The sequence below is a fragment of the Palaemon carinicauda genome, chromosome 9 (genome assembly GCF_036898095.1).
Source record: "Palaemon carinicauda isolate YSFRI2023 chromosome 9, ASM3689809v2, whole genome shotgun sequence".
In the NCBI taxonomy this organism is placed as follows: Eukaryota; Metazoa; Arthropoda; class Malacostraca; order Decapoda; family Palaemonidae; genus Palaemon; species Palaemon carinicauda.
Genome location: NC_090733.1, coordinates 119,815,642 through 119,829,228, shown reverse-complemented (window position 1 = coordinate 119,829,228; position 13,587 = coordinate 119,815,642). Strand labels below are relative to the sequence as shown.

The 13,587-nt window shown below is 42.7% G+C and overlaps 1 protein-coding gene across 2 annotated transcripts in view; it reads right to left on the bottom strand.

The window, feature by feature from the left end:
* The window catches only part of LOC137647110 (probable ATP-dependent DNA helicase HFM1), a 335,745-nt gene that overhangs the window by 240,032 nt on the left and 82,126 nt on the right, over positions 1 to 13,587 (bottom strand). For both annotated transcript variants that reach the window (XM_068380341.1, XM_068380343.1), the window contains exon 14: positions 12,649 to 12,824. In XM_068380341.1, the coding sequence (XP_068236442.1) occupies positions 12,649 to 12,824 (176 nt within the window). The remainder of the gene's footprint in view (positions 1 to 12,648; positions 12,825 to 13,587) is intronic.

Below are 13,587 nucleotides of genomic sequence, written 5' to 3'. Positions count from 1 at the left end.
ATTGTATGTATGAATGCACAATGCTACTACGCATATATAATCATCATCATCACCACCACCTCCCCCTACAACTGTTGATGCAAAGGGCCTCGGTTAGATTTCGCCCATCGTCTTTATCTTGAGCTTTTCATTCAATACTTCTCCACTCATCTCCTACTTCACACTTCATAGGTATCAGACATGTAGGCTTGGGTCTTCCAACTCTTCTAGTGCCTTGTGGAGCCCAACTGAACGTTTGGTGAACTAACCTCTTGAGGAGTGTGAAGAGCATGCCCAAACCATCTCTATCTAGCCCTCATCATGATATCATCAACATATGGCAGTCTAGTAATCTCTCTTATAGTTTCATTTCTAATTCTGTCCTGCCATTTAACTCCCAATATCCTTCTGAGGGCTTTGTTCTCAAATCTAAATCTATTGGAGATTGTTTCATTGTCATACCCTGACTCGTGTCCATAGAGTAACACCAATCTCACTAAACTACTGGTCTGACTTTTATAAAGAATTTAAGGCAATTTCCAGATTTAACTTAACCTTGCCATTATCTGATTAGCTTTTTTCAATCTTTCACTAAACTCTAATTCTAAAGACCCTGTATTAGAGATCGTAGTTCCTAAATACTTGAATGATTCTACCTCATTAATCCTTTCTCCTTCCAATGATATTTCATCTTCCATTGCATACTCCGTTTTCATTGTCTCTGTCTTTCTTCTATTCATCTTCAGCCCAACCTAGTGTGATATTTCATGCATTCTGGTAAGCAATCTTTCTCCTACATTGCATTGTTTTAGCTATCTATACAGAAGACAGATGGCTATGTCTATTATTTCCGTAAATCTGGCGGAATAACGTTCAACTAGAGTTTTAGTTTCCGGTTGCGGTTGGATAACTCCCAAGATCATCATGTTTGGCAGATGACTAGATAAGTAGAAGTACTTTATGAGTGTGTTGCCGTGACACTACAAGTTGATGTCCGGATAGGCCTCGCCCACAACGACACCTTCGATACGTTCATCACATTAAATATATCACTACGGTGGCTGAAAAGTCAGATTCATTATTTATTTTTTTTTAATCCTACCATAATTATAGATTATTTTGTTCACATTTCGATAAGGATCTAGCTTATATTTTTATAAAATATTGCATTAATACTTTAAAACCTTTGTTAATGAACTGTATCTTTTATTGAGCAAAGTTTCAAAATGGTTCTTCATTGGAACCTAGTCTCATTAGAAATGTGAAGAATGCAAGAGTTACCAGTTAGTGATTTTCGAATGAAAATCACTGAATTCAGGCATCACGGGTTTTGTTGTATACTGTACAGTATTATACTGTATTATTTCTCATTTACTATGGCATTATGTTCTAATAACCACTTTAATTACAGGCATTAACACTTAGGTTAGGTATATTAAAAGTTTCAAATGTATTTGGCTGTATTTCATTGTGGCTATAGCTTATTATAGAATTATTGGGGTATTTTCATACGGCTTGGAACGAATTAGGCAATTTATAAAACGTAACGCAACATTTGAATAAATCACGGTACAAAGGCCACTCTGGAACCAATTAATATACTATCAAGAGGCATTACACATCAAAAATCAAATGACCGAAAATGCGTGACATATCTTTTGTATCATAATTGGAAACTTTAGGATTGTATATAATAAATGAAAAAAATTATGTATAGTGAGGGTATTCCGAAAACTTAAGAGCAATGATCAACCTATTACTGTACATTAAATAGCAGAAGACCAAAAATCTGTTTTGAACAAGACTTGCAACTCCAGATAAATTAGAATGTGGGATATTCATATACAGCTGGTCAGTAAAGCTAAAGGTGTCTGGTTTCAGTTCCAGTTTCACCAAAATAGAAGCTCACCAGAATCTCAGCCGGGCAAGCCCGCCCCAGGTGCCCAACCACAAAAGTGGCCTCCCGAGTGAACAGCTTGAATTCACGGTTCCGGGCTGGGATCGATCTGCTGCCATGCGAATGCTAGGCGAACACATTACCACTGTACTAGCTAGTACTTAAATTTGGAGTATTGACTTAAAAACTATATTTCACTACAAATTCTTTCGTTACCATTTTTTCTGTCTTCTGTGGTACAGAACTTTCATATATTTCAGTATACACGGTATTATTAAAGGGTGTCCATGTCATCACAATACTGCTTACATCAGAAAATTGGTGGACACCAAAGTAAATTTCTTCAATACTGTAATTCCACATTTTGCCAAATATTCTCAACTATTTATGCCCCCTGTGGCTGCGGGGGCATAAAAAACAATTAGAATAGCGCCAACGTATCCCTGCGTGTCTTAAGAGGGACGGGACGAGGGGGCTGGGAACCCCCTCTCCTGCATTACAATCCTGTGAGACATCAAAGAGGTGGAGCTGGGGGGAGAGTGACTACTCCCCACACTCTAGTTTTGGGGTTTTTGAATGTGCGTGGATGTAGTACGATAGAGAGTAAAAGATGTGAGATTGGAAGTATGTTTAGGAATAGAAGGATGGATATCTTGGCTTTGTGTGAGACAAAGATAAAAGGGAAAGGTGAAGTGATGCTTGGTGAAATGTCTGGTAGTGTGTCTGGGATTGAAAGGGGAAGAGCAAGAGAAGGTATGGCTTTATTGCTGAGTGAATGGATGACAGGTAAAGTAGTGGAATGGAAGGAGATATCATCTAGGTTAATGTGGGTAAGGGTTAGGTTGGGTAGGGAATGTTGGGCTTTTGTCAATGCGTATGGGCCAGGTTGTGAGAAAAGTGAAGAAGCGCGGAATGAGTTCTGGAATGAATTAACTAGGTGTGTAGAAGGACTGGGTAGAAGGAATCATGTAGTTGTCATGGGTGACTTAAATGCTAGAGTGGGCGCTGGAGAGGTAGAAGGTGTCATTGGGAAATATGGCGTACCAGGTGAAAATGAGAGTGGTGATTGACTGGTAGATATGTGTGTTGAGCAAGAGATGGTGATAAGTTCTAGCTTTTTCAAAAAGAGAGATAAAAACAAGTATACATGGGTAAGAGTGGCAAATGGAAGAGTGGTAGAAAGGGCGTTAATGGATTATGTGTTGATAACTAAAAAAATGTTTGGAAGATTGAAAGACGTGCACGTGTTTAGGAGTATGGCTAACGGTATGTCTGATCATTTTTTGGTGGAAGGAAAATTAGTTGTAGCAAAAGAGTGGGGGAATAGAGTAGGTGGATGTAAAAGGGAGCTAGTGAGGGTTGAAGAGCTAATAAAACCGGGGGTAAAAAGTAAATATCAAGAAAGGTTGAAAATGGCATATGACGAAGTGAAAGTAAGAGAAATGATATTTTCATAATAAAATAAATTTTTTAACATACTTATCCGCTGGTTATATAAGAATGGCTAGCGTTCCTGACGCCTCGGCAGAACTAATTCAAAACTCGCGGCTAACACAGGTATGTCAGGTGTACACTAGTGCCCTGGTGGACTACAGGTAGAACTACTCCCACTTCATCAGATTTTTCTTGCCTCTAGGTCTCTAGAGGGGAGGAGGGTGGGATTATAACTTATATAACCAGCGGGTAAGTATGTTCAAAAATTTATTTCATTATGAAAATATCATTTTTAAACATAAAACTTACCCGCTGGTTATATAAGAATGGCTGATTGACACCCTTGGTGGCGGGTCTGAGACAGCAATTTGATTGAAAATTCACTTAATAGTTACATATAACTAAAATAAGCGGTTCGTACCTGATAAGGAAACAGACTGCAATGGTTCTCTGCCTTATTCTGTCTGTTAACCTTAAAAGATCCAGCAGTCCACCCAGGGGGCTGAAGATCTCTAGGAGCTGTCAAACGGTGCCATAACCTCTAACATGACAGGACCTCAACTAATACCCTTGTTCCGGGCACTCTCAAGGAACAACATGACCACCTGACCAAATCAATAGATTGCGGAAGACTGTCGACCAGTCTACACATACAACCTTAATGACAACAAAGTTCCAAGAGAAAGAAAAGGGGTACTAGGGATTAGGGGAACGTAGTGGTAGATCCTTCACCTACTACCGCATTCGCAGCAACGAATGGACCCAGAGTATAGCAGTCCTCATAAAGAGTCTGCACACGTTTTAAATAATGAGATGCGAATACAGATTTACTTCTCCAAAAAGTAGCATCCATTATGCTTTGCAGAGAACGATTCTGTTTAAAAGCCACTGAAGTAGCCACTGCTCTTACTTCGTGAGCCTTCACCTTGAGCAGTCTAAGATCTGCCTCATTACACTGTGAATGAGCTTCTCTAATTAAAAGCCTTATAAAAAAGGAAAGCGCATTTTTCGACATAGGCTGCGAGGGCTTCTTGACAGCACACCAGAGCGCCTCCGAGTTGCCTCTCAAGCTTTTTGTTCTTTCTAAATATTTCCTTAAAGCTCTAATGAGACAGAGCACTTTCTCTAACTCATCACCCACTAAGTCATAAAGATTAGAAATTTCAAAAGATTTTGGCCAAGGCCGAGAAGGAAGTTCATTCTTGGCTAGAAAACCCTGTTGCAAAGAAAATATTGCTTTTCCGTTTCTAAATCCAATGTTCTTGCTGAAAGCATGGAGCTCACTTACTCTCTTAGCCGTTGCCAAGCTCACCAAGAACAGGGCTTTCAGAGTCATATCTTTAAAAGTAGCCGAGTGCAGAGGCTCGAACCTGCCACACATAAGAAATCTAAGTACCACATCCAAGTTCCAAGCTGGTGATACTTGATGACATCTCTTAGATGTCTCAAAAGACCTAAGTAGATCTTGTAAATCTTTATTGTTGGAGAGATCCAGATTTCTATGTCTGAAAACTGTTGCCAGCATACTTCTGTATCCTTTAATCGTTGGGACCGAGAAGTTACGCTTATTCCTCAGATCTAAAAGGAAGTCGGCAATCTGTGCTATAGAGGTATTGGATGAAGAAACCGAGTTAGCTCTACACCATTCTCTGAAAACCTCCCACTTGGACTGATATACTCTAATGGTAGAGGTTCTCCTTGCTCTTGCAATAGCCTTGGCTGCCTCCTTCGAAAAGCCTCTAAATCTCGTGAGTCTTTCTATAGTCTGAAGGCAGTCAGACGTAGAGCTCGGAGGTTTTGGTGATTTCTTGCAAAATGGGGCTGTCTGAGAAGATCTGTTCTAAACGGGAGGCTTCTCGGCACGTCCACTAACCACTCCAGGATCTCCGGGAACCAGACCCTTGATGGCTAAAAAGGAGCGATTAGAGTCATCCTGGTCCCCTTGTGGGACACAAATTTTTGCACTACATTGTATAAGATCTTGAAGGGTGGAAAAGCGTAAACATCCATGTGTGTCCAATCCAGCAAAAACGCGTCTATGTGAGCTGCCCCGGGATCCGGTACCGGAGAGCAATACATTCCCAACCTTTTTGTTTTTGAGGTTGCAAAGAGATCTATGAGGGGGCGACCCCATAATCGCCACAGCTTCTTGCAAACCTCCAGATGCAGCATCCATTCCGTGGACAGAACTTGGCCTCTCCTGCTGAGCCTGTCCGCCCTTACATTCTTGGCTCCTTGAATGAATTGAGTCAATAAAAGAATCCTCCTTTCCTTTGCCCAAAGGAGTAGAGATTTCGCTAATCCGTACAGCAGCTTCGAGTGGGTCACCCCCTGCTTCGCTATGTACGCCAGGGTCGTGGTGCTGTTCGAATTGACCTGTACCACCTTGTCCAGGACCAGCCCCTCGAATCCTTTTAGGGCTAAGTGTACCGCTAATAGCTCCTTCTGACTGATATGAAGAGCCTTCTGATCTTTTGTCCAACACCCTGAGATCTCACTTCTTCCCAATGTTGCTCCCCACCCCGAATTTGAGGCGTCTGAAAACAACACGAGGTCTGGGTTCCTCTGCTCCGAGAGGCCCTCGTCGAGTTTGTGAGCATTGTTCCACCACTGAAGATGTGATTTGATCGTATTCGTAACGGGAATGCTCTCCTTGTCGAGACTGTCTCCCCTCTTCCAATGAGCATTAAGGTGGAATTGAAGAGGGCGCAGATGCAATCTTCCCAGAGATAAAAACTTCTCTAGGGACGAGAGGGTTCCCAGAAGACTCATCCATTCCCTTACCGTAGTGACTCTTTTCTCCATAAAGGCCTCCAGCCTTAGAAGGGCTGACTGAACTCTTGCAGGCGACGGAAAAGCCTGAAAATCCTGACTCAGAATCTCCATCCCAAAATAAAGGATCTTCTGGGGTTGGAGTTAACTGTGACTTCTTTGAACTCACTAGAAGTCCCAATTCCTTTTTCAAATCCAGGGTCAACTGAATGTCCTTCAAACAGCGCTCGACCGAGGGAGCTCTTATCAACCAATCGTCCAAGTACAGGGAGGCTCTGATGCCCCTCGAGTGCAACATGCTCGCCACATTCATCATTAGTTTTATAAAAATCAGAGGAGCTGAGCAGAGGCCAAAACATAAAGCTCGAAACTGGAAGACCTTTTCCTTGTATAAGAACCTCAGATAACGTCTGCAGCTTGGATGTATTGGAACATGAAAATAAGCGTCCTGGAGGTCCAATGATACCATCCAGTCGCCTTTTCTCACTGCTGCCAGCACAGTCTTCTGAGTCTCCATAGTAAATTTCAAGTTCTGGACGTAGCGGTTGAGGGCGCTCACATCCAGAACTGGTCTCCATTCCCCTGAACTCTTGGGAACTAGGAACAAGCGGTTATAAAACCCTGGAGACTCCAAATCCTGCACCCTTTCTATCGCCCTCTTCTCGAGTAGAAGCGACATTTGTAGATGCATGGCTTGCCTCTTCGGTCCTCTCCTGTACTTGGGCGAGAGATCCACCGGATCTGCGACTAAAGGAGGCTTTAATACAAACGGAATTTTGTATCCTTCCTTTAGAAGACGTACCGACCAAGGATCCGCTCCCTTCTTCTCCCAGGCCTGCCAGAAGTTGTTCAGTCTGGCTCCTACTGTTTGAAGGGGAGAGCCATCAGACCCTGCCCCGGCTGGACTTGGCTCCTCTTTTCCTTTGCTTCCTTGCCTCTGGCTTGAAAGTACTTCTCCCTGTACTTTTACCTTGAAAGGGCTGAGCAGAATGAGAATACGACGTCCCTTCTTTAGTTCTACGAGAAGAGAAGGACGTAGGCAAAACCTTATTGGCTGTTTTAGTAACCAAATCCTGAGTAGCCTTCTGAGTCAAGTTTGCAGCCACTTCCTTAACTAAATCCTGCGGAAATAGAGCCGAAGACATGGGTGCAAAAAGCAACTCCGATCTCTGACATGGAGTGACACCCGCAGAGAGGAAAGAACATAAAGTAGCTTTTTTCTTTATAACTCCTACAGTAAACAAAGCAGCAAGCTCATTAGAACCATCCCTGACTGCTCTGTCCATACATGACATAAGCTGGATAAGACTACTTGTGTCCGTGTCCTTCATCTCAGTCACTCTTCTGCTTAAGGCTCCCAGTGACCAGTCCAGTAAATTAAATACCTCAAATCCTCTAAACAATCCTTTCAAGAGGAGATAAAATTCCGACATCGACCACAACACTTTAGTCCTCCTCATGGCCCTGCGACGAGGAGCATCCACCAGGTTTGAGAAGTCTCCCTGCGCAGACGCCGGAGCCCCCAAACCTAAGACCTCTCCCGTCTCATACCAAACGTTCGATTTAGAGGCTAACTTAGCTGGTGGAAAAGCGAAGCATGTCTTGCCCATAGCTTTTCTTGTTTCCATCCATGTTCCCATTAATTTTAATGCTCTCTTAGAAGAGTGGGAAAGCACCATTCTAGTATAAAAAGAAGTCTTCACTGTCCTACCCAAGGTAAACTCAGAAGGGGGAGATCGAGGAGTAACCGGTGCAAAATTGTCTGGAAATAACTCAGAGAAGACTAACATTAACTTTTTGAAATCCACCGAATGTTGAGGTGGTTTCTCCTGCTCATCTTCCGAGATATCCTCCAACTGTTCCTCATGAGAGAGCGCCTCATCCTGATCTTCTAATACAAAGGTTGCGGCTACGTTTTGTCCTAAACGTTGAACCTCCTGTGCGGGCTCAACAGTGTCGACATGGGCGCGCTTGCGTTGTTCCATATTAGTTTCCAACTGACAGTCACTCAACTTGTGTTTACTGTCATTATTGATTCTATAATGGGGCGAGTCTGGCTGGCGCCGCTCTGCCGCCTCCTGCCGCGCCACATTCACGCGATAATCGCGCTGCCGCTCCGAGGAGTCTTTGCGCGCCGCGCTCATGCGCTGGCGCTCTGTCCATTCATTACTCGATTGTTGTAGGTCGTCACGCTGGCGCTCTGTCCATTCATTACTCGATTGTTGTAGGTCGTCGCGCTGGCGCTGTTGGCCTTCATCAATTAACTCCTGAGGCTTGCCGCGCTGCCACTTCGGCTCCGCTTGCACGTCGCGCCTGCTTCCATCCTGCCGCGAACGTTAACACGCTTGACTTGAATATCGGCTGAATACTCCTTTGATATTTGTTCAGAAACAGAGCTCTGCCGAAACAAATCTACTCCAACCTTACGCTGAACAGTGGACTTGGGAGACCGCCTGTGCGATAGCACATCAGTCCCAGAGACAACAGGCCGCCTGTGCGACAACGGGTCTACCACCGAAGACTGAAGCCCAGCCTCATTGCCAACGACCAGTCGATAAGACTGCATCATCGACGAAAGTTGTTGTTTCATGTTTAACAACATATTCCACTTTGGATCATTCTGAGGAGATAATTGTACAGCCTTTTCTATAGTGAATTCGTCTTCTTCATCGCTCTCCACATCTTTATTCTTTTCGGGAGACGAATCCCAGTCCGAAGGAAGAGGAGGAGCATGAATCGTTACACACGAACAAGAAATTAACTCCGCATCCGAATCCATTACTTTATCCCCCTCAGAAACCACCTTCAAGCGCTTCGCAGACGAACACTCATCAAGGGACCGAAAACGTTCGGGTGTTTCCCAATGACTACAACCCGGCTGTTGCGGGGAGGAAACGTGCGGCTGTTCCACTGACTGAACTTTCCTCTTAATCGGTCTAGATTCCTTACGCCACCTACCATCACGTGACTCCTCATCTGAAGAGGGAGACAAAGCACTAACCTCACTTTTTCTATGGTGAGGGTGAGCGCCCTGAGCTACGCCATCAGGATCACTCGAGGGAACGTCTACGCGACTGATGGAGCCTCTCGTTCCCTTTCGCCCTTCGACATAACTTCTCCCCTTCCGGGAGCTTGACAGCGGTCTTAGGCTAGGCGAACAACAGGATCGCGCAGGCGCGCCCTCCACTACACTAAACACATTTGTCGGACTTTTGACACTTGAACGATCACTAGTCCGACCGCTTTTAAGAAAAATCATTTCTGACAACATTTGTTTTTTGTCCGCTGCTAAAGATTCAACCCTCACACCGAGAGCTTGAATTGCGGATAACATATCCCTCATCGTAGGCTCTTTCGGCTCTTGATCTACCACTACGGGGGAGGTAAAAGGATTAATTACTGTACACCAGACCTAGATAAATACACAGAACGGGAAGAACTACGTCTAATCCTTTCTTTCCTAATTCTATCTTTCTCTAATTTCTGAGTATAACGCTCGTAAGCTACCCACTGACTTTCCGTTAACGAAGAACATTCTTCACACCGATCCCCATAAGCACACGATTTTCCTCTACATATAACACAAATCGTGTGCGGATCAACAGAACCTTTAGGAAGTCGAGTCTGACAACCTTTACTACACTTCCTATATAAAGGGGAGGGGTCGGCCATATTGACAACTGACAGAGAAAATTAAACAATAACAAAAGGTCAAAATAACTAAATAACCTCACAATAATAAAGATTTCAAGAATATTTGAAAAGGAAAAACTCCAAAGCAAAAGCCAAAACAAAAAGACAGAGTACATCACCAAACAAACCGTCCAATTGAATGTAAATAAGCGAGTGAATTTTCAACGTTCCGACCAGCACGACCGGCAGGAAAAATCTGATGAAGTGGGGGAAGTTCTACCTGTAGTCCACTAGGGCACTAGTGTACACCTGACATACCTGCGTTAGCCGCGAGTTTTGAATTAGTTCTGCTGAGGCGTCAGGAACGCTAGCCATTCTTATATAACCAGTGGGTAAGTTTTATGTTTAAAAACTGGTAATTTAGAGGAGTGAAAGTTAGTAAAAGAAAAGTTTGTTGGGATTGCAAGTGATGCGAGTGGCAAGAAGTTTGTTGGAGGCTGCATGAGGAAGGGCAGTGAATGGTGGAATGAAGGAGTGAAGGTAAAAGTGGAAGAGAAAAAGAGGGTTTTTGAAGAATGGCTGCAGAGTAATAGTATAGAGAAGTAGGAAAGACATAGAGGGAAAAATGTGGAAGTAAAGAGCAAGGTAAGTGAGTCAAAGAGGGCAGCTGACCTGAGGTGGGGTCAGGAATTGGGTCATTCATATGAAGAGAATAAAAAGAAGTTTGAAAAGAAGTGAAAAGAGTAAGGAACGCTGGTGCAAGAATTGAAGAGACAGTGAAAGATGAAAATGGAAGGTTGTGAAAAGGAGAGGATGCAAGGAAAAGGTGGGTGGAATATTTTGAAAGTTTGCTGAATGTTGAGGATAATAGGGAGGCAGATATAATTGCTGTTGCAGGTGTTGAGGTGCCGGTGATGGGAGATGAGAATGAGAGAGATTACAAGAGAGAAAGTTAGGAGAGCATGAAACGAGAGTAGGAAAAGCATCTGGTATAGATGGTGTGAGAGCTGACATGTTGAAGGAAGGGGGTGTGGCTGTACTTGAATGGTTGGTGAGATTGTTTATTATGTGTTTTGTGTTGTCAATGGTACCAGTAGATTGGGTTTGTGCGTGTATTGTACCACTATATAAGGGTAAGAGAGATGTGCATGAGTGTTGTAATTCAAGGGGTATTGGTTTATTGAGTGTAGTTGGAAAAGTGTATGGTAGAGCACTGATTAATAGGATTAAGGATAAAACAGAGAATGCAATCTTAGAAGTACAGGGTGGTTTTAGAAGAGGTAGGGGTTATATAAATCAGATTTTTACAGTTAGGCAGATATGCGAGAAATATTTAGCAAAAGGTAAGGAGGTATATATTGCGTTTATGGATCTGGAGAAAGCGTATGATAAGAGTTGATAGGGAAGCAATGTGGAATGTGATGAGGTTATATGGAGTTGGTGGTAGGTTGTTGCAAGCAGTGAAAAGTTTCTACAAAGGTAGTAAAGCATATGTTAGGATAGGAAAAAAGTGAGCGATTGGTTTCCGGTGAGAGTGGGGCTGAGACAGAGATGTGTGATGTCGCCGTGGTTGTTTAACTTGTATATTGATGGAGTGGTGAGAGAGGTGAATGCTCGAGTGCTTGGACAATGATTGAAACTGGTAAACGAGAATGACCATGAACGGGAGGTAAATAAGTTATTGTTTGCGGATGATACTGTACTGGTTGTAGACGCGAAAGAGAAGCTTGGCTGATTAGTGACAGAATTTGGAAGGGTGTGTGAGAGAAGGAAGTTGAGAGTTGATGTGGGTAAGAGTGAGGTTATGAGATGTACAAGAAGGGAAGGTGGTGCGAGGTTGAATATCATGTTGAATGGAGGGTTACTTGATGAGGTGGATCAGTTTAAGTACTTGGGGTCTGTTGTTGCAGCAAATGGTGGAGCGGAAGCAGATGTACGTCAGAGAGTGAATGAAGGATGCAAAGTGTTGGGGGCAGTTAAGGGAGTAGTAAAAAATAGAGGGTTGGGAATGAATGTAAAGAGAGTTCTGCATGAGAAAGTGAATGTACCAACTGTGATGTATGGATCGGAGTTGTGGGGAATGAAAGTGATGGAGACAGAAATTGAATGTGTTTGAGATGAAGTATCTAAGGAGTATGGCTGGTGTATCTCGAGTAGATAGGATTAGGAACGAAGTAGTGAGGTTGAGAACGGGTGTAAGAAATGAGTTAGCAGCTAGAGTGGATATGAATGTGTTGAGGTAGTTTGGCTATGTTGAGAGAATGGAAAATGGCTCTCTACTAAAGAAGGTGATGAATGCAAGAGTTGATGGGAGAAGTACAAGAGGAAGGCCAAGGTTTGGGTGGATGGATGGAGTGAAGGAAGCTCTGGGTGATAGGAGGATAGATGTGAGGAAGCTCTGGGTGATAGGAGGATAGATGTGAGAGAGGCAAGGGAGCGTGCTAGAAATAGGAATGAATGGTGAGCGATTGTGACGCAGTTCCGATAGGCCCTGCTGCTTCCTCCGGTGCCTTGGATGACCATGGAGGTAGCAGCAGTAGGGGATTCAGCGTAATGAAGCTTCATCTGTGATGGATAATGGGGAGGGTGGGCTGTGGCACCCTAGCAGTACCAGCCAAACTCAGTTGAGTCCCTTGTCAGGCTGGGAGGAACGTAGAGGAGAGGTCCCCTTTTTTGTTTCATTTGTTTGATGTCAGCTACCCCCCAAAATTGGGGGAAGTGCCTTGGTATATGTATGTATGTATGTATTTCTACTCTTTCACTACCAAGGAACATTATGTCATTCCATACTGCACATCAAGGCTTCTATGTTAATGTGACTGCATGCACTAGTAGAGCCCCAAATTTAAGAGTTGTAGAGAGAAAAAAGATGAAGAATGAATGAATAATTCTCTCTAACTTCATGGCATTTTATCAAATGGTTTTTCTCTTACCTTATACTGCTTCTTAGTCATAATAACAGCTGTTGCTTCACTGTCAAACTGCGGCCTACCAGCACGTCCAGTCATCTGCAGTAACTGAGCAGAGGAGTACTCCTGATAACTTCCACCAACATATTGTGCTGTACTCTTAATGATAACAAGGTGGGCTGGTAAGTTGACACCAACAGCTGAAGAAGAGAGTAAAAAAAGCATTTATAACAATAGACTGTATAAAAGACCTCCTTAAGATGAAATGAGAGTAAGAAATGAAAGCCTTAGTGTCCATTAACTCAAAAGACCATGTCAATTAAGTCACATCAAAATTAAGACATATCTTACAAAGGAAATTCATGAATATAAAATACAAGTTCTTATATGAACTAAGAACAGTCCTTCCTCATACTAACTGGACAATATCAATGGAGATGCCTCATTCACAATACTAAGGATCTCCAGGGCTAAGTAGGAAAAATCAAAATAACGATAAAAACACGTTTGAACATTGACAATTTTCACACAAAATTTTAAAAAGTTTGGGACTACGTAGAGTATATCTAAGTACCCTTTTTTAATGTATAAAGAATGTTTTTAGAAGATACTGAAGCAATTAAAAAAATAGCACTATGAGCTCTGGAGGCCATTAGTATTGTGAATGCCTCAATGGATGTTTCAGTTGTTAGCAGGAATTATGATAAAAAATACCTGCTTAAGGGACCATTGCTACATAGCTTTTACACTAAACAAAAAGTTCTAAAATATAATTAGACTTGGCAATATTTTCTAAGATTTTTTTTCTCTAACCAGCAATGATATAGAAAATGTTATGAAAATAAAAATTTCTTTTTATAAAAATGATATTTTAATTATAAAATAAATTTTTGAATATACTTACCCGGTGAATATATAAATTAAAGGCCCCCCCTTCCTCCCCGATAGAGACCCAGCGGGATG